This window comes from Podarcis gaigeae (assembly GCF_964106915.1).
Source record: "Podarcis gaigeae genome assembly, chromosome: 13".
NCBI classification, from domain to species: Eukaryota; Metazoa; Chordata; class Lepidosauria; order Squamata; family Lacertidae; genus Podarcis; species Podarcis gaigeae.
Genome location: NC_139689.1, coordinates 48,219,578 through 48,243,106, shown reverse-complemented (window position 1 = coordinate 48,243,106; position 23,529 = coordinate 48,219,578). Strand labels below are relative to the sequence as shown.

The following is a 23,529-nucleotide window of genomic DNA, read 5'->3' as shown; positions in this document are numbered from 1 at the left end:
TGAATGTTGTTTTTCTCCTGTCGTTGTTTATCTCCTGTCTGGCAGGTTACTTGATTGGATTGCCTGGGGAGCCTGGCCAGTCTTTTGTAATGATAAATACTTAGTTCCTGGGCCAGGTCACAGGCTCACACCCTATTCAAACACAGACATACCCTTAAGACAGGATTTGTGAAGGAAAAAACAATGGGGAGGCTTTTCCATTTTCCTTGACCTTGCAGAGAAAACATTTGGGACAGTTTGGGAATCAAAAATGGTTCCAGGTCAGTCTTCCTGTGCTGATCTATGTTACGTGCTTGGTTTTTACACTTATGAACATTACCATATATCTAAGACCTCAAAATTCCTATCACAGGGGGCACCAAGAGAACGGGGCCCTAAGCTTCTAATTTTTTATATTACAATATTTATCCAAATAGTCCTTAAATTTCCTCCCGCCCTCTTGAAACCTCTTTCTGGTCGCGCACGCTCCACACTTTCTAGCTCTATGGTGATATCCACATATCTACCTATCGGATCTCTTTGTCACTTCTCTAGCCGTAGACACACTCTACCCTTTCGTAGCTCTACGGTGTGTTCGGGTTGTTGTTGTTTGTACGCCATGAGGTAACGGCGCCGCGCCCCGTGACGCCCTGGGGGGGGGGTGAGGGCGGAACGCGACTTCGAACCTCGCCTTGCAACGCGCGTCTCTTTCGTTTTATCTCTATGGTGATCTTTTCATTTACCCCACCCTCGCGAGAGAGAAAGAGCGCGTACGCCGTGAGGTAACGGCGCCACGCCCTGTGACGCCGCGCGCGCGCGAGAGAGAAGAGAGCGTACGCCGTGACGCCACGCGCCTGTGACGCCACGCGCCGAAGGGGCTCCGTAGGGCCTTGTGGGAATTGTCGCGTAGGAAGTATAAAGCCGGGAAGGAGGAGGCGGGGCTTTCGGGAGGAGGAGGAGGCGGGGCCGCGAGGGGGGGGGGGAAGAGCCTCCATTTTGCTCGGCGTCCTGAAGGGAGCAGCTCCTGAAGGGGCTCCATCGCCCTCCCCGTTGCCTCCCTCGCGTCCTTCGGCTGCGCCGCTCCCTCCTCGTCTCCCAATACTCCTCCGCCTCCAGAGAAAGCCGCCGTCGCCGCCGCCGGTTCTTCTTTTTCCTCCGCCGCGGGGGGGACGGGGGACGATGGCGGCCGAGAGCCGGGAGGAAAAAGGTACCGCCGGGTGTTTCCCTTCCCCTCACTCCCTAGGCCGCTCGTTGCCATGGCAACCGGGGCTGGGGGGGGGAGCGGGCCTGTAGCGGGAGGGGGCGGCCAAGGCCCAGGGGATGTGGGGAGGGGGGGAGAGAGAGGCCTGAGGGGGGCTTTACGAAGGAGGGCGAGGGGCCTTACTGCTGCCTCTCCCCCCCCCCGGGGGGGGCTGGGGGGCGGTTTAATTGCCTTGAAATGAAATGTTACTCGCCATCAGCCTTCGGGGGGGGGGGAAGTGCGGCGGGGGGGGGCAGTAAGTAAGGGATGGCCGTTTAATAGGCCTTGAAATATTGGTTCTCAACCTTTGGGGGTCACGTTGGGAAAGGGGGGGCATAGGTTGGGGGCTGGATGGAATGGTTGGTTGCCAGGCTTGGGAAAGCAAGGGGGAGGCGTAGGGTGGGGGCTGCTCACCACCATCGTCATTTGGGGGGGTATTTTATTTGTTTACTGGATTTGTATACCGGTTTTGCAGAACAAATTCAAAATATAAAACAGCAATGTATATAATCAAAGTAAAAGCAACCCAATATCACAAACACACACACACTAACCCTTACACTGCCTTTCCATAGTTAAAACCAGTCTGGAGGCAGCTTACAGGATGAAAAATTTTGCGTACACAACCAAATTGGAACAGTTGCCACATAAATTGTAACAAGATATTTAAAAAAAAAATAGGAAAAAAGTTATATCAGTGGTTGTTGGCATCTGTCTCAGAAGACAATGGAGGAGGGCACGTTTGGGGTTGAGGTCAAGCTGTTGGATCATTACAGCAGCACACCTGCAACAAAAAGCCATTGGTCTCAAGTAGGAAACATTTTAAGCTTTCCGTTTAAAATTTGTTAAAATAGATAAAACGTATAAAAAGTACGCAGCCAAACTGAACAGTTTCTGCGTAAATAATACTGATATCTAAGAATTAGAATTGATGTTAATAACAGCAACAAACCCCTCCAGCAAAACATCCTGAGCAATGGTGCAGTCTAGCCTTTGGTTTCAGGAAAAAAATGTCTGCAGTTTGTGCTTTAAAATAATGATTTTTTTAATTAAAAAAAGCAACCTTTTTTTTAAACAGTCTCCTAGTGAGTTTTGGCTGATTGCTTTCATCCTCCCTCACATTCCATGAATATTAGCTAGTAATGCTGGAAATTAAAGTTAAAATGCTGCTGTGTTCCGATATCATCTCAGTAAGACTTATAACTGCCTTGTGAGATGGTCCACTTCCATTTTCCTAATGCAGATGAGATTCTGAGGATGAGAGGATAGTAGTGTACCTAAGACCAGCCAGTAAATTCTTGGTTGGCCTTACATTTGAGCCAAAAGTATCTTGGCTATATTATAAAGTTCACACACTTGGCTGCTATGTTAAACTAGCTTTCTGTTTTTTCATTCATTCATACACACACACACACACACACACACACACACACACCTCTTAGGCAGGGATATTATACTAGTGACCCCCTCCACTGATTCAGCTGATGCTGACTAGATTTGTGTGTTTCCCTTCTAGTTGGTGTATAAGCAAAACAATAAAACAGCTGATCTGTGTTATTCCCATGTCATGAGATGAAGTACAGCTCTGCAGCGCTTGAAGCTTTTTGTTTGCCTGTGTTAGAGATTAGGTTTATGTTATTGTGCTATTCAGCATTTTTCAAACTGCATTACAGAATAAGATAAAACAGTGGAGGAAATGGGGCGAGCAAGAAGGTATCAGGTTAGAGGTGAAGGCTGCAATTTGAAACATACAAAATTTGATTTAAATGATGTAAAGTCTGACAGGACTTCTTAGTAAATCTGGGTACCACTGAGCGGCTTACAAATATAGAAGACAGGGTGGACAATAATATGGTGAAGCAGGCTTACCTTAGAAGAAGGCTGAACTAATACTTGGATGGTTTTAAAAGAGGATTAGACAAATTAATAGAGGATAAGGCTATGTTCTGCATCCATTTTTGGAGGCTATGTGCCTCTGAATACCACTTGCTGGGAATAACAAGTGAGGAGAGTACTGTTGTGAGTTCTGCTTATGGGCTTTGTAGGGCCATTTCTTTAAACACTGTGATAATGGGTTTTTCATAGAATCATAGAGTTGGAAGGGACCACAAGGGTCATTTAGTCCAACCCACTGCAATGCAGGATTCTTTTGCTCAATGCGTGTCTTCAGGCCACGACCCTGAGAATCTCTTTCTCTACTGACTGAGCTGTGCTGGGCTAGGTGGGCTTTTGCCTGATCCAGCCGGTTATTACATTCTTTTGACCATGTTTAACTATGCAGCTTGACCACCGGCACAATTATGTATTGTTTATGTACATACTTGTTTCCTAAATAGATTAGCTTTAGAAATCCTGTAAAACAAGAGGGACAGCTTTTATTAAAAGCTTGCTTTTTGCATCTAATAGGAGCAATATGACTGCAGAGCAGTGACTGCAGCAGTTCTGCATTGTGTGTGCTGAAGGGAATTTTATCTTGCATGGCCTAGTTTATATAGAAATATATTGATGAGTATGAAGCAAACGGAGCGATAGTATATCTACCAGCTGCATACTGGGGCACTATGTATTTAGAGTAGTAGTAAGTATCATGTAGTATCATGGACGAGCCACCAAAAAATTATGTTGGCCTTCAGGTATTTGAGGTCTACCACATTTCCATAGCTCTGTTGTTATGTCTTTGCAGTTGTATCTAAGAGGCTCTTGTAAGCACGACAAGGAAAGGTCCTGAGCTGGTCATAAACCATTCTACTTTGGGCCTTTTCCAAAATATAGGTTAGGGTATTGTATGCAGTAATTAATTTTATTGGCAATTACTCTAGTACAGAACAGTTGCTTGTTTAAGATAAACTGCTACAGATTTTATTATCTAAATGGCACACCAGTAAAATACAGTGGTACCTCGGGTTAAGTACTTAATTCGTTCCGGAGGTCCGTTTTTAACCTGAAGACCACTTTAGCTAATGGGGCCTCCTGCTGCCGCTGCACCGCCAGAGCACAATTTCTGTTCTCATCCTGAAGCAAAGTTCTTAACCCGTGGTACTATTTCTGGGTTAGCGGAGTCTGTAACCTGAAGCGTATGTAACCTGAAGCGTATGTAACTCGAGGTACCACTGTACACTGTTCAAGAACAGAACCGGTGCTCAGAAAAATTGTTTGGGATGCCCTATCATCCTAAAAGCATTAGTGTGTTTTAAGAAGAAGAAGAATGTTTACAAACACAAAAACTAGAGCTGTATACTACAAGATATTTGGTGGTTTAATTAACAAAGTCACCTCCAAGAGATTCTTGGACTTGGGCAGTCTTCCTATAAGAGACTGTGCTTCCTTGCAGTCCTATGTCTAATGTGTAGATGGTATGCATTGTTAGTGAAACACAGTGGTGGTGGGAGATAAATGGAGCTCTGGTCATTCAGGACCCCAACACTTAAGGGGTGTTTTGTGCAGATGTCAGGATAGGGCAAGTGCAGATAATGGAAGACAGATGCAATTTGCTCCTGATGTCTCATATCCAGAAGGCTACAGGTCTCTGGGACTAGCTTAACCTTCCAAAGTCATCATCAAAAACAAATTCCTGTGAAGTACATTAAGATAGGAGTGGTGTTAAGTTAGGTCCATATTTAAGATTGTTGGCACTTAGGCATAGTGAGGAAACAGAAATGCCTTAAGCCAATGAATTATTTTCAATTTGAAAATACTTTCTCTCTCCCCCTATCATAGATCTGAGTTTCAAGAGACCATTGGATTGAGGTCCCAGCCATACCCCACCCCAACAGTTGCCATTAGTTGAATATTGTCTGGATTAGGTTTTAGTCTGTATACCTGTATCATTGAGAAATAATTGAGAAGCTCTTGAAAACCAAAGAGTCCAGAGAAGCCAGATGAAATAAAAAAGAGAAATGCAACTGATTTTTCAAGGCAGCTCCATTTTTAATGGAGCTTTGTACACCATATTAACTGTAGTTGAATCTTTGGAAAGCTCTTTGAATTTGATTGTAGATAATTAAATTTAATAATGTTTGTCTGTAGTTAGTAATGGCTTTGTACTAGTCTACACATGATTTGTTAAAACAAATCAAAACTGCTCAAGGAGATATAATTTTGAAACAAATTCTTGCTGTGGTTCATCTTAAAAGTAAAATGATTGCCTGAAATGGAAATTTCAGGAATTGCAGTCCCTCCTGTTGCATGCCAAACCACTTTCAACATTGAAGGAAGTTTGAATAGGTGTTCATGATACGACAGTAGGGGTCTGATTATGTTTTTATTGTTTTTAGATATGCTGTAAGGCACCCAGAGTGGCTGGGGAAACCCAGCCAGGTGGGTGGGGTATAAATAAAATAATCATGATTATAATTCTAAAAATGGAAAAAATAAAAATCTATGTGCACCAGTTGTTGGGATCCTAGTCCATATTTTTACAAGCTTTAATTACACTGGGCTCCCTGAGAAGAAGAGGTTAGCCAGAAGGGGAATGTGCCCTCAACTGTTTGACTCCTCCCTTTACAGAACTTGTTCTTCAGGAACCATTCCACCTGGCTATATTTTCAGGAAAGGTGGTCTAGGTACGATGTAGTCTTCCTTTATTGGAATCACTGCTCTGTGACTAATATAGCAAATACTACAAGAAGTATGGGGCATCCCTGTCAGATTCCCCCAAAATATTACTACTTTTTCTAGTAGTGAATGATGGGTATAAAATCTAGCTCTTTGATATACACAGTTCTAGGATGAATGGCTCCGCAAACCTGTGAAGGATCACAGACTGTTCCTTACCTATGAAATTTCATGAGAGTAAAATCATTGCAGACTCATCCTAGCCTCTATGCCTTCTTTGATAGTCCATGTTTGTCTAATTATGGTCCAGTCTGTGGTCAGGATTAAATCTCAACTGACTGGTGTGAATAAAGGTTGCAGTTAACATATTAATATAATTGCCATAATTGCATTAAACAGTTTAATGTCCTGATTAGGGTCTAAAGCAGGGGTCGGCAAGGTTTACCTCGCCTGGGCCGGTTCACTCCAGCGGAGATCCTACCGGGGGCCAGATTGCATGCCTGTGATTTCTGGCATCTGCAGAGAAGCAATTTCCAGTGTCGCAGAAGTGAGTCCCCATGCCGTGCTGCGCTGGTTTAGCGCAGCGCGCGGAGACTCACCAAGCAGGCAGTTCAGTTCGAGGGTGCCTCCTGGGTCGGTTAAACGAGCCCAGTGGGCCGCTTGTGGCCCATGGACCTTAGGTTGCCAACCCCTGGTCTAAAGCAAGCCTATAAGATTTACCAGGTCAATTGTCCCTTATGTAGTTTAGGGATTAAAGCAACTGAAAGATAGATGAGAGGTTTGTCAGTGAATTTGGTTAAACCTGTAGTAGGGAGTCCATATCTTGCTCCTCCCCAATTTAAACAGTTTTGCTTGGCAGTTATCCAAATTAGTCTTGTGAAAAACTGCCTTGCTATTCAGTTTTCACTCTTAATTTTAGAAAAGCTTCAAATGGGTGGGCAGATGTAAGTGCTGAAAGAAAATGTGTGGGTATTGGATTTTAGTATCACTTTAAACCATTTTAAATTCTCATTTGGTAAGAGCATTGCAGCGGGCTGGACTAGATGATCCTTGTGGTCCCTTCCAACTCTAGAATTTTGTGGTTCTAATTCCACTATTCTAATACCATTAAAGCAAACGGTGCAGCTCTTCTGAATGCCATTTCTTAACCTTGTGTTTTGTTTACAGATGGCGAACTGAATGTTCTGGATGACATATTGACTGATGCACCTGATCATGATGATGAACTGTATAACCCTGACAGTGAGCAAGATAAAAGTGAGAAAAAGGGTATGCTACTTTACTAGTTGGGTGCCCTTTTGAAAAGGTGGACTGCAAGATCAGCCAACCAGCTTGAGGGCTGCTGCCAGGGTGCACAGAGACCTGTGCATGCCCGCTGGGCATCCCCTCTTTTTCCTAAGAGTTCTTTGCTCTGCATTACAAATTCTTTTTGAAGTATCCTTATCTCCCTGCCACATTTGATTTTTTTCCAAAGGCAATGTGAGCTATTAAAGTAAAATATGTCACATATATGCAAAGAACCTTCTGTGCCGATACCTTGGTTGTAGCCTTCATATCTGAATGTTTTTAAAGGCTTTTAAGTTCCTTTGTGGAATATGGCATGCCAAACAAAACAGTACAGTTTGCTAAAAAGCAAGTACTGTCCTTGCTTATAAAACATTGAAATAGTTTTCCTTCCTCAAGCATGTAATCTTGGCTCTTTGGCTATAGAAATACATAGGGAGTTGTCTTTCTCCTGAGGAAGCCAAGAGCAAGGTTCTATTTCAGCTTATTTCCCAAGTCAACTTTCCACAGCCTGGTGCCCTTCACATGCTATTGGAATGCAACTCCCATAATCCCTGATCATTGGCCATACTGGCTGGGCCCAGTTGGAGTTGTGAGTCCAATAACGTTTGGAATGATACTACACTAGGGTTTGGAAGGGCTGTCCTAAGTTGTGTTTTGGTCTTTTAAGTCATTCCAGCCATTGGTCATCAGTTTTCTCATCTTTAAATAGTGAGAGATGCTAGGATTTGCAAGGAGGCAGTTTAGTTAACACAACATCCCGGTTTTAAACCTAATAGCTTTGTGTGCTTTGTCTCATGCTAAATGTGAAAAAAGTTTGCTCATCGTGTTTTCTGAAGATAGCATTAACAAAACGCTGCTAAAGCTATCAAGTAACTATGAAATGCTGGTTTCAAAATTTGTTGGTGCTTTTCTAAAAAAAAAATTTCAGGATCCAAAAGGAAAAGTGAGAGGATGGAGACAGCTGAGAGCAAAAAGCAGAAGCCTTCTGTGCATTCCTCAAGGCAGTTGCTACCCAAACCTCCAAGCTCATCCGTTAGCAACAACAAGCGAATAGTGAGCACAAAAGGAAAGCCAGTAATGGAATATAAGAATGAGGAGTATCAAAGGTCTGATAGGAGCAAGCGACCAGAAGGTGACAGAAAGATGCGTATGACAAGCAGCAGCTCAAGAGACACCTACAAAGGGCAACCTGAGAAGGCATGCATGAGGAAAAGAGATGCTGACAGAAGGGCAAAGTCTTCCACTCCAGATACCTCTGGGGTAAGCAGCGGCTTTTGCAGTCATTAAATGCACCAGTTCTTTAAGGTGCTTGCTCCGAACTCTCTGTGCATCCTGACATGTAAGGCGTTTGTTTTATTCTCATTTAAACAGAGGCTAAGGCATGAGGTGGACAGACAGCCAAGCAGGTCCAGCCACTCCTCAAAAGAAGAGGTGAACTCCGAGGAGTACGGGTCGGATCATGAAACAGGCAGTAGCGGATCCTCTGACCAAGGAAACACAGAGAATGAGGAGGAGGAGGAGGAGGAGGGGATGGAGGAAGAAGAAGAGGAGGAAGACGATGACGGGGAGGAGGAGGAGGAAGAAGTGGAAGAAGAGGGAGATGATGAAGAAGAGGATTATGATCAAGATGAAAGGGATCAGAAGGAGGGAAATGATTACGACACACGAAGCGAAGCTAGTGATTCTGAATCTGAATCTGCATCCTTTACTGATGGGTCAGTCCGATCTGGTTCGGGCTCGGATATATCAGGTAGCTGATATCATTTCTTTCTCCTCTGGGTCTTGTCATATTCAGTTATTTATTTCTAAATCGTTCTGCAGATGATTGGCTCTGGTGTGAGAGAGCACCACCGGTAAGGATAGCACAGCAGCAAAGTGTTCCCATTTTTGTCCAAAGGGCTTCCTATGGGCATCCGATTGGCCACTGAGAACAGTGCTGGACTAGATGGGTCCTTGGTCTCATCCGGCAGAGCTCTTCCTATGCTCTGGTCTCATTAGTGTCTCACTAAGCAGTTTCCTTCATAGTGCTGGTCTCTTGGCCAGAGGCTGTGAGGAATGGAAGTGGAAACATAAGATGAGTTTTCTGGCGGTGTACTTTACGTTACATTCCTTTAGGGGGAATTTCATGGGGATGAAAAAAGATCTTCAAACCAGTGTGTCACACAGGTTCTACTTACGTTTCAATGTGAATACTTCTATGTACCAGTGTTTGTAATACTAGTCTAGGTTAGTCTTTCTCAGTCTTGGGTACCTAGATGTTGTTGGACTACAACTCTCATAATCCATAGCCAGCAAGGGATGATGGGAGTGGCAGCCCAACAACATCTGGGAACCCTAAGTTGAGAATGGCTGGTCTGGGTGTATTTCAGTGGTGAAAGAATTGATGTTTTAAAATCATTTTTTTAAAAAAGAGGAGTAGATTATAACTGAAGAAACATTAGTGTTTTCAGCAGTATATAAAGCTAGTTGGCACATTCTGGTTTAAAAAAACCTGGAAAGAAACAATTCAGAGCAAAGCAGCTGAGTTTTAGCTGAATTTCAAACTTCTAGTCAAATACTTACGTTCTGTTAATTTATTATTGCTCACATTTTATTTAAGCAATGTCCCTCCCAACTCCGCCTTCCTCGTTTTATTTTTTGGTGTCCCTAATTGTCCCAAGTATCGTGACAGGGACGGTTCCATTTCAGAAGTTTTGGAATAGTGTTGTCAATGTGATGTGGTTGTCGTGACACATGGCTAGATCATTTGAATAACATGGCAAACACCCCAATCAGCATTGCACCTCATTGGGATTCTGGCACAGACTCCTTAAGTGAGTCTGTTATCCAGAAGTAGGTTCACATCCATGGTGTGCAGAAGAGGCAAGCATACATACCTGGCAATGTATAAATCAGGCTTTAGGGAGGTGTGTTTGCTGTTTTTCTAATAATGTGCATAAACGTTGTGGTCCAGGGGCATGCTGGGACTCCAGCAGGAGGCCTGATCTATATCAGTCGATTTCTTGACTTTGTGAAGACCTCACACTCGTACACACGTGTGCACACCATACCGTATCAGAAACTGCTTTTGAAATTTCTGTGTGTTTCAAAAGCAGCTTTCCACGTAATGTGGAATATTACTGTTCAAGGCAAAAAAAGTTTAAAGCTCCTTTGCGCTCTGCAAAACAACACCATGGATCTTTGGATCCTGACTAAAGAATGAAGGGTTAATAAGATGATAGTTCTGAATGTTGAGAGCCAAATATGCATTTAGCTAATGTAAACTGTATTGACCTTCTTGCAATCATTCCTGATAAAGTTTTTGGTGTCGGCCTTAAAAGTACTGCTGTTGCTTGTTTTGATGGTCTTAGATGAGAAAAAGAAGGCGAGAAAAAGAGCTAGAGGCATCTCTCCGATTGTTTTTGATAGAAGTGGAAGCTCTGCATCAGAGTCATATGCAGGTATTACTATGTTATTGCTTATCTTACTGAAATGATCTGTAGCAAAACCCTTGGACTGCATTTTCCAAAATAAATAGTGGGCCATAGAAACCTATTGGACATGTAGCTAAATAGTGAAAATTGGTATTTTGGCATGTTCTGTGTGAATAATTTGGGGAAGTAGGTTTTCTTGTTATGTTAATGCTATTTTGTTGCTTAAGTGGAATTTTCACTTTTTAAAACTTGGAAGATGATGATTCATTGACTAGTTTTCTGAAGAGAAAACTGGTCCACCAAAACAAACAAACAAAATGAAACAACCCAAAAATCCAAAACAAACCCTCGTGCACATTGAGCAGCATTCTTTGTGTGTGTGTGGGTGCGCGTCAGGAGGAATAATTTGTCATGAATGAAAATAGTTATGTGAAAAGGCTGTAGAATTTATATCGTATCTCTATTAAGGCTCAATCTGAACAAATGTACTTTGGCTAAACACAGGTTCAGAAAAGAAGCATGAGAAATTATCATCTTCCGTTCGTGCTGTCCAAAAAGGTATAATTTAAATTCGAATTTTTTAATGCATGCTCCCATCGCAAGCTGTTGTGTCAAGTCTTTGTTAACATACATCAAATGTGGTAATGTTCCGATGTATAGTGGAACTAACTCAAGTGAGCAAATTGTATTGCCTCTCAAATTACTTCTTGCATGCATCTTCATAAAGGCAAATATATATATCTTGTTGCTGAATTGGCAAGCAAAGAAGTAATGAAATGGTGCTATTTGAAAGATAAATTTTCGTAGGTTCTTCATTGAAGAATGTATTTTACTCCAATAACCAGGAAGCAAACATATCGGAACATTACTGATGTTGCATTGGCTTTTTACTTGAAATAGCTTATTTTGCTTTCTACGCTTAGCACTGCATGCTATGACACAGATTTCAAGTCTGAAATATGTGGTATTCAGCTACTGACCTGCAGGACAATTCCTCAATATTTGGTCACATAGCTTCAATATATTAAAATGGAATTTGTGCAGGAGACCAACATAAGCCCCTCTGAAGTGAAGAATAGTTGTACCACAATATAAAAGGGCTTGTCCCACAAAGGGGCTATAAATATGTGTTGTGTGTTTACTTAGGAGGTGCAGAGGGAAATGCCAATAAAATTACATTTTGCTTTGTTTCCACCCCCAGACCAAACTAGCAAACTTAAATACATTCTCCAAGATGCAAGATTTTTTCTTATCAAAAGTAACAACCATGAAAACGTCTCACTTGCCAAAGCTAAGGTATGCTACATTGCACTTACAGACTACTTTCATTATGAAGATAAAGCTCTGATTGCAGAATACGGAATAGGGGCAATTGTTCTTTTAATTATCAAGCCTTTAATTAGTTCTCTTACCTCAGCCCTGTCACAAAGAAATAGAATTAGTTAGCATCTCACCAGCTGTATCTCTGTTACTTTGAATCTGCTGGGAGCCTTGCAGAAAGAAAGGGGAACAGCAAATTCTGGTTTAATGCTTTGTTTTTACTGTTTAATGCTTTCCATAATGCTTTGAGCTTAATGGATTATGATTTTCCTGGTCCTCCCCAAGCTTTTGTTGGATATGTGAGCATTTATGAAATACGAAGCTGTATCAGTCATACTGGCTTGCCTGTAGTGGTAGTACCTCAGTTAGAGATATTTCTCAGCTGTCACATCTTTTAACTGGAGATTACAAGGACTGAACTTGGGACCTGGTGCATGTCAAGCATGTGTTCTAGCACTGAGCTAAGTGCACGGTGTCCCTGGTGCATCCATTGAACAGTTTTGGTTTTATAATTTACGTGTCTGTTCATCTCTACAGGGTGTCTGGTCAACCCTCCCAGTCAATGAGAAGAAGCTCAATGCTGCCTTCAGACAAGCAAGGAGTGTTATCTTGATATTTTCTGTGAGAGAGAGTGGGAAATTCCAAGGTAAAGAAGAGGGAATGCCTGCACTCAACATTAACCCAATGTTGTTCGGGTTATGTCGTCTCATTGCAGTGTTCTGATTCTTGCAGGATTTGCAAGGCTGGCTTCTGAATCCCATCACGGGGGATCTCCCATACACTGGGTGCTACCTGCAGGAATGAGTGCAAAAATGCTGGGAGGCGTATTTAAGATAGATTGGATATGCAGGTAAAAGGGTTAAAATGTGAAAATTCTGGTTCGTAGTGTTTACTTTTGGATATTCTGAGTAGGTTCACAAAGTGTATCCTCAAAATAGACATGATTCATTTGCTGGAACAATAGGTTACCACCCATTTGCATAGTCTGGAGATAGTTCGCAGATAGCTCAGTTGGTAGAGCATGAGACTCTTAATCTCAGGGTTGTGGGTTTGATCCTCACGTTGGGCAAAAGTTTCCTGCATTGCAGAGCATTGGACTACATTATCCTCACGTTCCCTTCCGTGAATAGGGTACATATCTTTTGTCTTTTATTTTTGCCATGCTTCAGAGATTTTTGTTATTAACCATCATCTTCATAGGTGGCAAATTATTGCCTTAAATTCAGTCCCATGGTCTTGCAAGTGTGTGTGTGTGTGTGTGTGTGAGAGAGAGAGAGAGAGAGAGAGAAAGAAAGAAAGAAAGAAAGAAAGAAAGAAAGAACGAACACATACACAGACCTGCCAATATTAGCATTCTGTGCTCCCCCAACTGATTATGTAAGGCTCTTGATAGATAGGGAGCCTCTATCTGCTGCAGTAGGATGTCGTCAGAAATTGACACTCAAGATATTGACTTTCAGACTAGTAGTCTATGAAGTTGGGAAACCAGAGGTTGAGCTGCAAAAGATGCATTCTTCACATCCCAACCCTATCGTTGAAGTCTAGCTTTTTCAATGTTTTGCATTGGTTTTCTCTTGTCCTTGAAAATAATCAAATTTTTCATGAAACACGTATTCTGTATTATGAATGTCAGGCTTGGTTTTTGTCATCACTTACCTGAAATGTTCAGAATAGTGATGGGTGAGTTTCCCCAAGTCTTAATTTTAAATCAAGAGAGAGAGAGAGAGTTTCTCAATCTGGGAAGATAACTTAATCCTTTTGAACATTTTCCCCGTATTACTACTATACTAAGAAGTCCATATTTTTTCCAGTAGTGCTGGAAGTCTACATTTTTTCATAGTTTGTTTACTTCCCAGAAAGTAATAGCAGCATGCTAGGTGTTAAGAACGCTGCCAGAATGTCAAAACAGTGTGGTGGGTTGGATGCAAAGGCAAGGCTTAAGTTTCCTTCTGGCGATAGAGAACTTGCAAGGTTGTCATGCTTGCTTTGTACTAAGGTGAGCATTACAAACCTAACTCAATTGGTCTTCCAAGCTGCACTTTGATAATACTTATATCTGCCAGTTCAGAATGCTCATTTTGCTGGTTTTCTGTTTTCTTTTTAATGTTCAAGTTATAGTCCGTAAAAGCATCTTTGTATAAGATTTAATTTAAATGCCAAATACACAAAATGTATCACATGTCACTTATACATTTAGGCGTGAGTTGCCGTTCACGAAATCTGCTCACCTGACCAATCCTTGGAATGAGCATAAGCCAGTAAAGATTGGACGTGATGGACAGGTTTGTCATTTGTGTTAATTATTCCTCTTCAGTATCTTAAGGCCAGTAGTTAAAATTTTGGAATGCATTTGCTCTTGTTTTATTTTATTTGATAGTTGTCCACATTTGAAAGCCACCATTAATCCAAGCACAAAGAGATCCTAGACCAATGATAGTAACCTAGAAAAAAAGTCACAACAAAATATCTTCTTTTGAAGTATCTTCACGTGTAGTCCATTCTTTATTAAAGCTACTGTTAGGCTACTTTCTGCCAAAAGCAGCCTTGAATCTGCATGAACTGTGACTCCCACCATTCTCAAGTCTCTAAAATGGGTTCATTTTGAGGGAGAGAAATATGGGCTTGTTCTCCTGCTATACTAACTGGGAGGTAAGGTCTTGTGGAAAAGCAGCCCACATAAACTTATGGCTTCCTTCACCTTGCATGGGTATTTGCAATCTCAGTGTGCTTTTTAAAAAGATCGCTGTAACACTCTTTGGCATGCTGCAAATACAATTTTTGATAGCTAACAAAATAAAGATATGCACTCTTTGTTGCTTCATGGGCAGCATATGTCCTAAAATTCCATAAAAACAAATTTACCTAATCTATTTGTTTGTGCCGGTGAGCTTTTGATCCATGATTCTGGGCTACACCTGTTGGTTGCACAAGGTATGTGATACAACTCTTTCTTACTTACGCTGTAACATTTTTCTAGAAATCCCTCTGTTGGTATTTATAGCTGTCTCTAGTATAACTTTCTCGTAGAAATCAGCAAAAACATGTCACTGAGCATTATACTTCGTTGTGTCCGTCTGGTTGGCTGCAGAAGCTGTCTTTGGGAAATTTGGATTCATTCAGAGTTCATCTTGTAAAACGAGCATTTAACTGTTCCAGGAAATTGAGCCTGAATGCGGAAGCCAGCTTTGTCTCCTATTCCCTCCCGATGAAAGTATTGACTTGTATCAAGTCATTCATAAAATGCGGCACAAGAGAAGAATGCATTCTCAGCCCCGGTCAAGAGGACGGCCATCCCGCCGAGAGCCACTCCGAGATGTGGGAAGGTTAGAAACGTTCTTTGGACTGATAATAGGCACATGTGTCAGAATTACGTGATGGAGGAATGTGATTCATCAAAAAGCTTTCCCTGCAATCAAGAAGAGAGAAAATCCTCACATCAAGCTGCATGGACGGGTTTGTGGCTTCATTGAGGATTTCACACTGCCCCCCCTCCCCCAGTTTGTCACTTCCAAGAGGAAAACGGGGACCTTTGGCTCATGCAGAAAATACGTTCTTGTAAACCTAGCTTAGACTAGATCTTTGGTCAGATAATGCAGATAATCTGTTCGTGTAGGTAAGCGGATTTACCATGAGCAGGCTAGGTGGAGGAAGAGCAAGTCTGTGTGTTCAAAAATGTGTTAATATCTTGTAAAAGCCTTTTCTTTCAGGTAAATCTCTGGATAAGCCTTGTCAAAATATGGGACTTTTATCAGGATCACTTATAATTTTGCAGAAGATGACCGCCTCATTTTGAGGATAAAAATATTTGTGTTATTTTGCTGTTCAAGAAGAGCGTGTTTGGGACTGTCTCAAATTGTATCACCGTGCTGTGGTTAAGCCCATTACCAAATATTCTCTCACATCTTGCTGAGCTTCTGGAAGCCGTAGGTTCTCTCCAAAGGGGGAGGAAGTGGCCTTGGAGACCCGGCAACAAACCAAAAAGAATGGCTGTTGCTGTGTCTGTGTATACAACCTTTCCAGATGCTGGCAGCACCTGTGGACTTAAGAGTGGTTTTAGAGGATCGCCACGATTATTGATCACTGCTCTATGAACTTGCCAACATTCCCCAGAAAAGAGGGGTATATCTTGTTACAGAATTGGAGAAGTCTTTGCAAAGGACTGATATAAGCCCTTCTATATCCATCACGTTTCCCTGACCCCCCGTGTAGCCACTTTGCTTTCTGATAAATCTAAAGCCTTTCCGCTAAAGACTGTGTAGTTTGGGCTGAAACCTTTTTCGGTTGCAGTTTCCTGTTTGTGGAAACGTCCTGTGGTAGGTAACAGATACCCAACGAGTCCCCATATCCTTGCTGTTTAAAAAAAAAAAAAAAAGGACACCGTAACCTGTAGGTAGGAGGAATCCTGGCAGCATCCCCCTTTCTTTGGGCATAAGAGGACTGAGCAGCGATGGCTTTTGAAGTTAAGCCTAAGAGGTTTCCAGTGCAATAAAGTATTTACGAGTGAAGGTTTTGCAATGGACTGCAAACTATACATTATAACACCACCACACCTTCTCGAGCCTGCCAGGGCCTCCATTTATGTATGTGGCTTTCAGCTTAAAGTCAGTAGTTGGACTACTATATGAACTGTTACTATCATATATTATACCGGTCGTAAGTGCACACTCAAACTACAAGAAAGCGGTATGTCTATTCTTTACACCAGCTCTTATTTTCTAAATCTATTTCTGCTGTGCATACAGTTGCTTTGTTTGCTGAGAATTGTGATACTTGCTTTTAAAATGGTAATGCAATATACTTTAATGGTAGTTGGGGAGGAGGGAGGGGTAATTGCCTATGGCATGTATAATTGTTTCACATTTTGATGGTGTATTTGAAGGGTTGGGGGGGGCATTCGGTGACCTGCTGGTGGTGAGCGAAGGAGAAACCCAGGCTGGCAGCTGGAAGATACCTTCTTCGGAAAGCACAACCATTTCAGCTAGTAATATGAATTTTGAAAATTCTCTTAGCTCTAATCTCGAGAACATAGGAATAGGCCATATTGTAAAAGGTCCTTCCTGGCTAGTAATCTTTGTATGTAAAGTGGGGGTGGGGGGAAAGAGAGAGAGATGGGTCCGAATGATATCAGTCCACGTGAGGCAGAGTATTTAGAGGTTTGGAACACGTCCGTAAGATGCATCCAAATTGTGTGGCTCTGTGCTTGTAGGGCGAGCATCAATTGCACAAGTTACAAGTGGGGTTAAATTAGGTTTATGGCTACAGTTCTGTGTGTAACGGGGAGTAAGCCCTAAAGGAATAGGTTGGAATTAAGAGGTAGGGCTGAGTCAAGGATTTCAGGTTCTTTGCAACCATAAAATGCCAGTTAAGCATATTTACATCAACACAAGAAAAGATTGAGCGGTGAATTTGGTAAGGCTCACACAGCTGCCTGGGACTTCAGAAACCTCCCAGAAAGTCGTCCTGGGTTACCTCCTGTTCCTTCTGAAGGTATTTACTTTAAGGTTGCTCCAAACAATTGTTTAATTATTGTCTAATTTATGTAGGCGTCGACCAGAGGATTATGATATTCATAACAGCAGAAAGAAACCAAGGATTGATTATCCCCCTGAGTTTCACCAAAGACAAGGTTAATATCTCGTTATGCAAATACATTTGCACAAACGTACAGATTTGTGTATTAACAATCTTGAATTTGTGTAGAATGTGAAGTTTGAAATAAAGCTTTGAGGGTGCATCAGGGCTCTAGTTAAAGCTCATTTTGAATAGGAAGACTTAACGGAATGTGTGGGATCGTGCCCTTCTTGGAACATGGTAGGGGGACCTAGCTTAGAGCAGAGACAAAAATGTTATAAATGTCCTTCTATTATATGAGTGAATATGTAGGTATGTCTTAATCTCCTCAAAACAAGCTACATTGTACTTTTGTTGATGTTTAGATTAAATCTTGGCATCAAGCTAAAATGACCAGATTCAACATTCTTTATCCAATAGCTAGATAATTAATGGAGTCTGCTCTATTCTGCTATAAAGAAAAACTTGGTACATTTTAAAGCTTCTTACACAAATCGTTGAAGCCATCATTGGGAACAGCAGAATTACCTTTCCTTGTTCTCTTTGCCAAGGCAGGTGCATGCTTGTGGGAAAGATGCTAATTTCTGTTTCTATATTGCTATAGCGGTAAATATGATATGTAATGCTGCTTGATTTCAAACAGGCTATATAAAGGATCCCAGATACCAAGATGCAGACAGGTAAGAGATACTTTAGTCTTTGTTTATTTTACGTTGCGGTAACTTAGCACTGTGTTTAAATTCACAAATCTCATTCCCAACAGACGATTTTCAGGAGTGCGCAGAGACGTCTTTTTAAATGGGGTAAGTGTCTGCCTTTTCGTGTGCTGTAGCTGCAAGTGCTTTAATGCTGCCTGTGTTTATGACATTCCTGTATGTGTTTATTTTCCAGTCCTACAATGATTATGTGAGAGAATTCCATAGCATGGGTCCGCCGCCACCCTGGCAAGGAATGGTTTGTATTTTTAAACGCACTTTACTTTTGACCATGCATTTGATTGAACGCATTCCTTAGAGTAACGATGATAAGGGTAGTTCCATTTATTTTTTTTATGAACTTCCTAAGGGATCTAAAAATGACAAGCGATTCCTGCTGAATCAGACCAAACCCATCTAGTCCAGCATTCTGTCCAACTGCATGCCAATAGGAAACCCTGCAAGCCAGGATATAAGCGTAGAGTCGTGCTCTTAAATCCATGCAAGAAAGATGTGCTGGTGGGAAAGAGCAGGCAGTATGAAAGAATGATGTCGGTGGGCTACCAAAGTTGTAGCGAAACAAGGCCATATAAAAAAGAGGGAGATCTGCAAGCCTGATACTGTTGAAGTACAATTGGGAGGGACACGGGTGGCGCTGTGGGTTAAACCACAGAGCCTAGGACTTGCTGATCAGAGGGTCGGCGGTTTGAATCCCCGCGATGGGTTGAGCTCCCATTGCTCAGTCCCAGCTCCTGCCAACCTAGTAGTTCAAAAGCACTTCAAAGTACAAATAGCTAAATAGGTACCGCTCCGGCGGGAAGGTAAACAGCGTTTCCGTGCACTGCTCTGGTTCGCCAGTAGCAGCTTAGTCATGCTGGCCACATGACCCAGAAGCTGTACGCCGGCTCCCTCGGCCAATAAAGCGAGATGAGCGCCGCAACCCCAGAGCCGGCCACGACTGGACCTAATGGTCACGGGTCCCTTTACCTTTACTTACAATTGGGGGGGGGGCACAAACCAAAGGAGGCTAAAAGAGGACTTGGCATACCTAATAGCTGACCTCTTCAAAAGGAAAACTGAATCTGGTGGGGAAGCTGCACCTAGAATGCAGACTGGAGTGGTCTGTTTGGGGTGCATCGAACCCAGGGCAGGCAAGATTTCTTTAGGAAGGAGGATATACCACAGCAGGCCCCACTTGTAATGTACACTTAGATAGTATCCAGGTAAATGAACCATTCAATCTCAGAAGTTCCCAAACTGTTGCAGTGTGTCCGGATTTGTGGTTGGAGATGGAAGACAGCACAACCATACAACATCTAGCACAGGGTTACAGCGCATAGCTGTCAATATTTCCCTTTTTTAAAAAGGGAAATTCCCTTATTCCGAATAGGATTTCCCTTAAAAAAGGGGAAAGTTGACTATGTAACAGTGGCTACAACACGCAGAAAAATCAAAACCCTCAGCAATTTTCAAGTGGTCCAAGACAGGAGAGTTTGTAAGCTTCTGATCTATGTAATAACATTGAATTTCAATGTTCTGGGTGGGTTTGGTATCAAGACACTTGTGTCAAACTGCAGTATCTGTTCAGCTCCAGTCTCTCACCTGCTTTTGCAATCAGTTCTAAACAAATGCATGCATATTGATTTTGACTGTAACATTAAGAGCATGTTTTTGGCATTGCAATAATCCTCACCCCATTCATCCTCCCTAGTATTCTGGAAGCCTTTTATTTTACCTTGCAGAACATGGCCCACAGTGGCATGGTGGTTATCCCCACTGCCAGTTTAATTTTGCACAAGGTACGGGTGCCCCTTCCACACGGAGAATCATGTGCATAGTATGTTTGTACCTATACAAATTACACTGTTCAGTCGCTGCAGCCTCCTCCTGTGTCTGGTTGTGGAAATGTGGGGTTAAGTGTACAGTTTGGGCTAGTTATTAACCACTATAAGGTACCGTATTTTTGCTCTATAAGACTCACTTTTTCCTTCCTAAAAAGTAAGGGGAAATGTGTGTGCGTCTTATGGAGCAAATGAAGGCTGCGCAGCTATCCCAGAAGCCAGAACAGCAAGAGGGATGGCTGCTTTCGCTGCACAGCGATCCCTCTTGCTGTTCTGGCTTCTGAGATTCAGAATATTTTTTTTCTTGTTTTCTTCCTCCAAAAACTAGGTGCGTCTTATGGTCTGGTGCGTCTTATAGAGCGAAAAATACGGTCTTTTAGCGTGCCACACTCAAAGTGCCATTGAATCTTTGAAGCACTTTCTTTATTACAGTTGCATTTCAGTGTTCCTTGATGCCGATTGTGTTCTAAGGAGGAGAAATTTAAGCGAATAACACCATTTTCTTTTTAGCCTCCTTACCCGGGTATGGAACAGCCTCCCCACCATCCTTACTACCAGCACCATGCTCCTCCACCACAAGCTCACCCTCCTTACTCAGGGCACCATCCCATTCCACACGATGCACGATACAGGGATAAGCGGGTGGTAAGTATGCCCAGAATGGCTGGTACCATGCCAGTTAAGGATCATGGGCAGATCTTATACAGTCTTAAGTGTCAGGCCTCTACGTTCATTGAAACGTTCAGTGCGTGTTCTGTCACATTTTAAAGCACATTTTAAAGCTGCCACTTGTGCCAAAATAAATAGTAGAATGCAGGCACACGAGACTGGAGAGCAAAACCTAGGTTGTTGTTTTGCAAAGTTGTTGCTTTTGCACATGCCCATCACCGATCCCTTTGCATATTTTTGCATATGCTCCCAAGTTAGCTTGAGCCTTGAGAGTCTCAGTTGTTGAAGACTTGGAAGATTTGCAAGAAGTATTTGTATGTGGTTTGAGTTTACCCTTCGCTCCAGGTGCATGTTGAATCCCGATACAGTGGTACCTCGGTTCTCGAACGTCTCCGTTGACAAACGTTTCGGAACTCAAACCGTCTTCTGTAACAGATTACATTCGAGAACCGAAGTATTTGAACGCAAAGCCCGTTTTCATTTGCGATTTGTTTTGATCCTTCTTTTAAAGATTAGCATAAGGAATGTTAAAAAGGGACGCGGGGGGCGCTGTGGGTTAAACCACAGAGCCTAGGATTTAACGATCAGAAGATCGGCGGTTCGAATCCCTGTGACAGGGTGAGCTCCCGTTGCTCAGTCCCTGCTCCTGCCAATCTAGCAGTTCTAAAGCACATCAAAGTGCAAGTAGATAAATAGGTACCACTCCGGCGGGAAGGTAAACGGCGTTTCCGTGCACTGCTCTGGTTCGCCAAAAGCAGCTTAGTCATGCTGGCCACATGACCTGGAAGCTGTACGCCGGCTCCCTCAGCCAATAAAGCGAGATGAGCGCCACAACCCCAGAGTTGGCCATGACTGGACCTAATGGTCAGGGGTCCCTTTACCTTTATAAGGAATGTTGGAGGGTTGAGGCCTTCGGGTCCATAATAGTATCAGAACACTGGTGGGTCAGTCCAGAGGTCTGTCTAGGCCAGCATCCTCCTTATTCCAGATACCCAAGAGAGGCCCTTAAGCAGCATTTGAGGGCAATAGCCTGTCCTGCAGCATTACCTAGTGACTGGCATTCCTGGAGGCAGCATAAAGCTATAGTGACCAGCAGCCTTACTTGTGCTTTGTAGCTTTTTAAAATGGTGATCTATAAAAGCATTTCTGTCTCCTACAGCATGATTATGACATGAGAGTAGATGACTTTCTACGTCGGACACAAGCAGTTGTCAGCGGCCGAAGAAGCAGACCCCGAGAACGAGAGCGGGATCGTGAGAGGGATCGGCCTCGGGATACCAGAAGGGACAGAGATCGGGATCGGGGGAGGGAGAGGGAGAGGGAGAGGATATGCGATCGGGACAGAGACAGAGGAGAAAGAGGAAGATATAGAAGATAATGCATTGCGGAACTGCAGTCACTTAAAGCAAAGGCTTGTATATTTGTGTGTTTACAGGTAGTAAACTTCTATTTTCCTCTGTCTACCTACTTTATTGTGTAGAAGGATTTATAATTGACCCTCTTTGTTCTAAGCATGCAGTAAGCTGTGAACTGGAAAATCCCCATCGGCTAAACAAAAAAACAAAAAACGTGCAAACTTGACCCTTGAGTTGGTGACTTTCATTTGAGCAGTTTTGAAAAAGTTTAAAGAAGGTAGATTAATGATCCCTATGTGTTTATCTTAACTGTAATTTAATCATCTGTTTGTTTGAATACCAGTTGACAACTGCCATAATATTTTTGCTTTTGTTTCCTTCCATGTAGTTTTTTACATGATTCTGTGGGGGGAAATGCTGCTATCAGGTATGCAAATACTGGGTGTGATGGTTTGGCTGTATGTCCGTGTTGAAACAGCCACGTCTTGGTTTTTCTGGTTGTTCCTTTTTTATGGAAAAAAAAAAACCTCTGTAAGAGTCAAGCTTGTTCAATAATGAAAGCAATATTAAGATGACAATATTGATATCTAATTTTTAACCTTTTAAACAGCTTTCCTGTGTTCTGCTGGCATTTTGGTTAATGCTATTGTTTGTTCGCCCCTCCCACTTCCATATTACACACACCCCCCTGAAAAAAATGTCCATATTGTTTGGAATGTCCACTGTGTGTGTGTGTGAGCACAAAATCTTGCTGTATTCTACATTGCTACCATTTTTTTTTTATAATAAATTGGTAACAGTCAACTTTCATGGATGTGCATGTTTCTGATGAGTTGTTTTGTTTTGTTTTTGAAAGGGGGGGGGGTGGAGCAAAAAAAGCCTCAATCCGAAAAGGTCACTTCTGGCTCAGTAGATCCCTTACCTATTACTGGTGCGGCAAAAAGCGGTTTTTTTGCATCCTAACTCCAGATGGGGCAGTGGTGAGCCCCATCTCCCCCTCCCCTCCCCTGACCTGACAATGTGCCTCACATGGACTGAATTTGCACTCTCTGAGCATCTTCAATATAATATGTTTCTGTGATGGACAAAAGAGTTCCTGGAAAGTAGAAAGCTTGAGACACATTAACTTAGGAAAATGGATAAAATTCATTGTGGAAGAAGAGATGGGGGGGTGTGTGAGTGTGAGGTGTTACGCGTCACTAAGAAATGTGTTCATAATACAAAAGCTGGACAGGGGCAAGGTTTCAGAGGTAGGAAAACCACCTCCTGGGGAACAAGAAGTCCACTGTGGTCTGAGCAGGGTTTGGGTTTAGAGTTCTGGGCAGAGGGGCAGCATCACGGGGAGATGATGGCTGGGACAGAGAGCTGTCCTATTTATGCAAAGCAAAGGCTAGGATGATCTAGTGGCAATGACAAAGGTGTTGTGATGGAATTCTGTGCCATGAAAAGCTGAATTATATGTACATCCACCTTTGGCCTCACTCCTATTTTTCTAGTCATGGTAAGTGTCAAGCAGCTAATCGGGCACCAAAACCTGAACTGCAAGCATTGCAAATCTTCTGAGGTTTTACTAGACATTTCCAAGTATACTGTTGCTGACATAAA

General features: G+C 42.6%; 1 protein-coding gene and 1 long non-coding RNA gene across 5 annotated transcripts; one reads left to right on the top strand and one right to left on the bottom strand.

Annotated features, from left to right (window-relative positions):
- Positions 1-747: 747 nt before the first annotated feature.
- YTHDC1 (YTH N6-methyladenosine RNA binding protein C1) lies at positions 748-22,734 on the top strand. 4 transcript variants are annotated; one of them, XM_083709368.1, is made up of 17 exons: positions 748-1,186; positions 6,941-7,042; positions 7,989-8,320; positions 8,432-8,810; positions 10,411-10,500; positions 10,978-11,031; positions 11,675-11,769; positions 12,331-12,439; positions 12,526-12,643; positions 13,991-14,075; positions 14,950-15,116; positions 17,337-17,419; positions 18,008-18,044; positions 18,128-18,167; positions 18,256-18,318; positions 20,411-20,545; positions 21,729-22,734. In XM_083709368.1, the coding sequence occupies exons 1-17, from the start codon at positions 1,159-1,161 to the stop codon at positions 21,945-21,947; spliced, it is 2,136 nt and encodes a 711-aa protein (XP_083565494.1). In that variant the 5' UTR covers positions 748-1,158; the 3' UTR covers positions 21,948-22,734. The 4 variants fall into 4 exon arrangements, with proteins under 4 accessions (XP_083565494.1, XP_083565496.1, XP_083565495.1 ...); XM_083709369.1 differs by having other exon boundaries at positions 764-1,186; positions 6,941-7,030; XM_083709370.1 differs by lacking the exon at positions 10,978-11,031 and having other exon boundaries at positions 752-1,186.
- LOC310830316 lies at positions 19,897-20,455 on the bottom strand. Its single transcript, XR_014557577.1, has 2 exons — positions 20,331-20,455; positions 19,897-20,027 (listed from the first exon to the last, which is right to left on the bottom strand). It is a non-coding gene; the product is annotated as an uncharacterized lncRNA (long non-coding RNA).
- Positions 22,735-23,529: the final 795 nt, after the last annotated feature.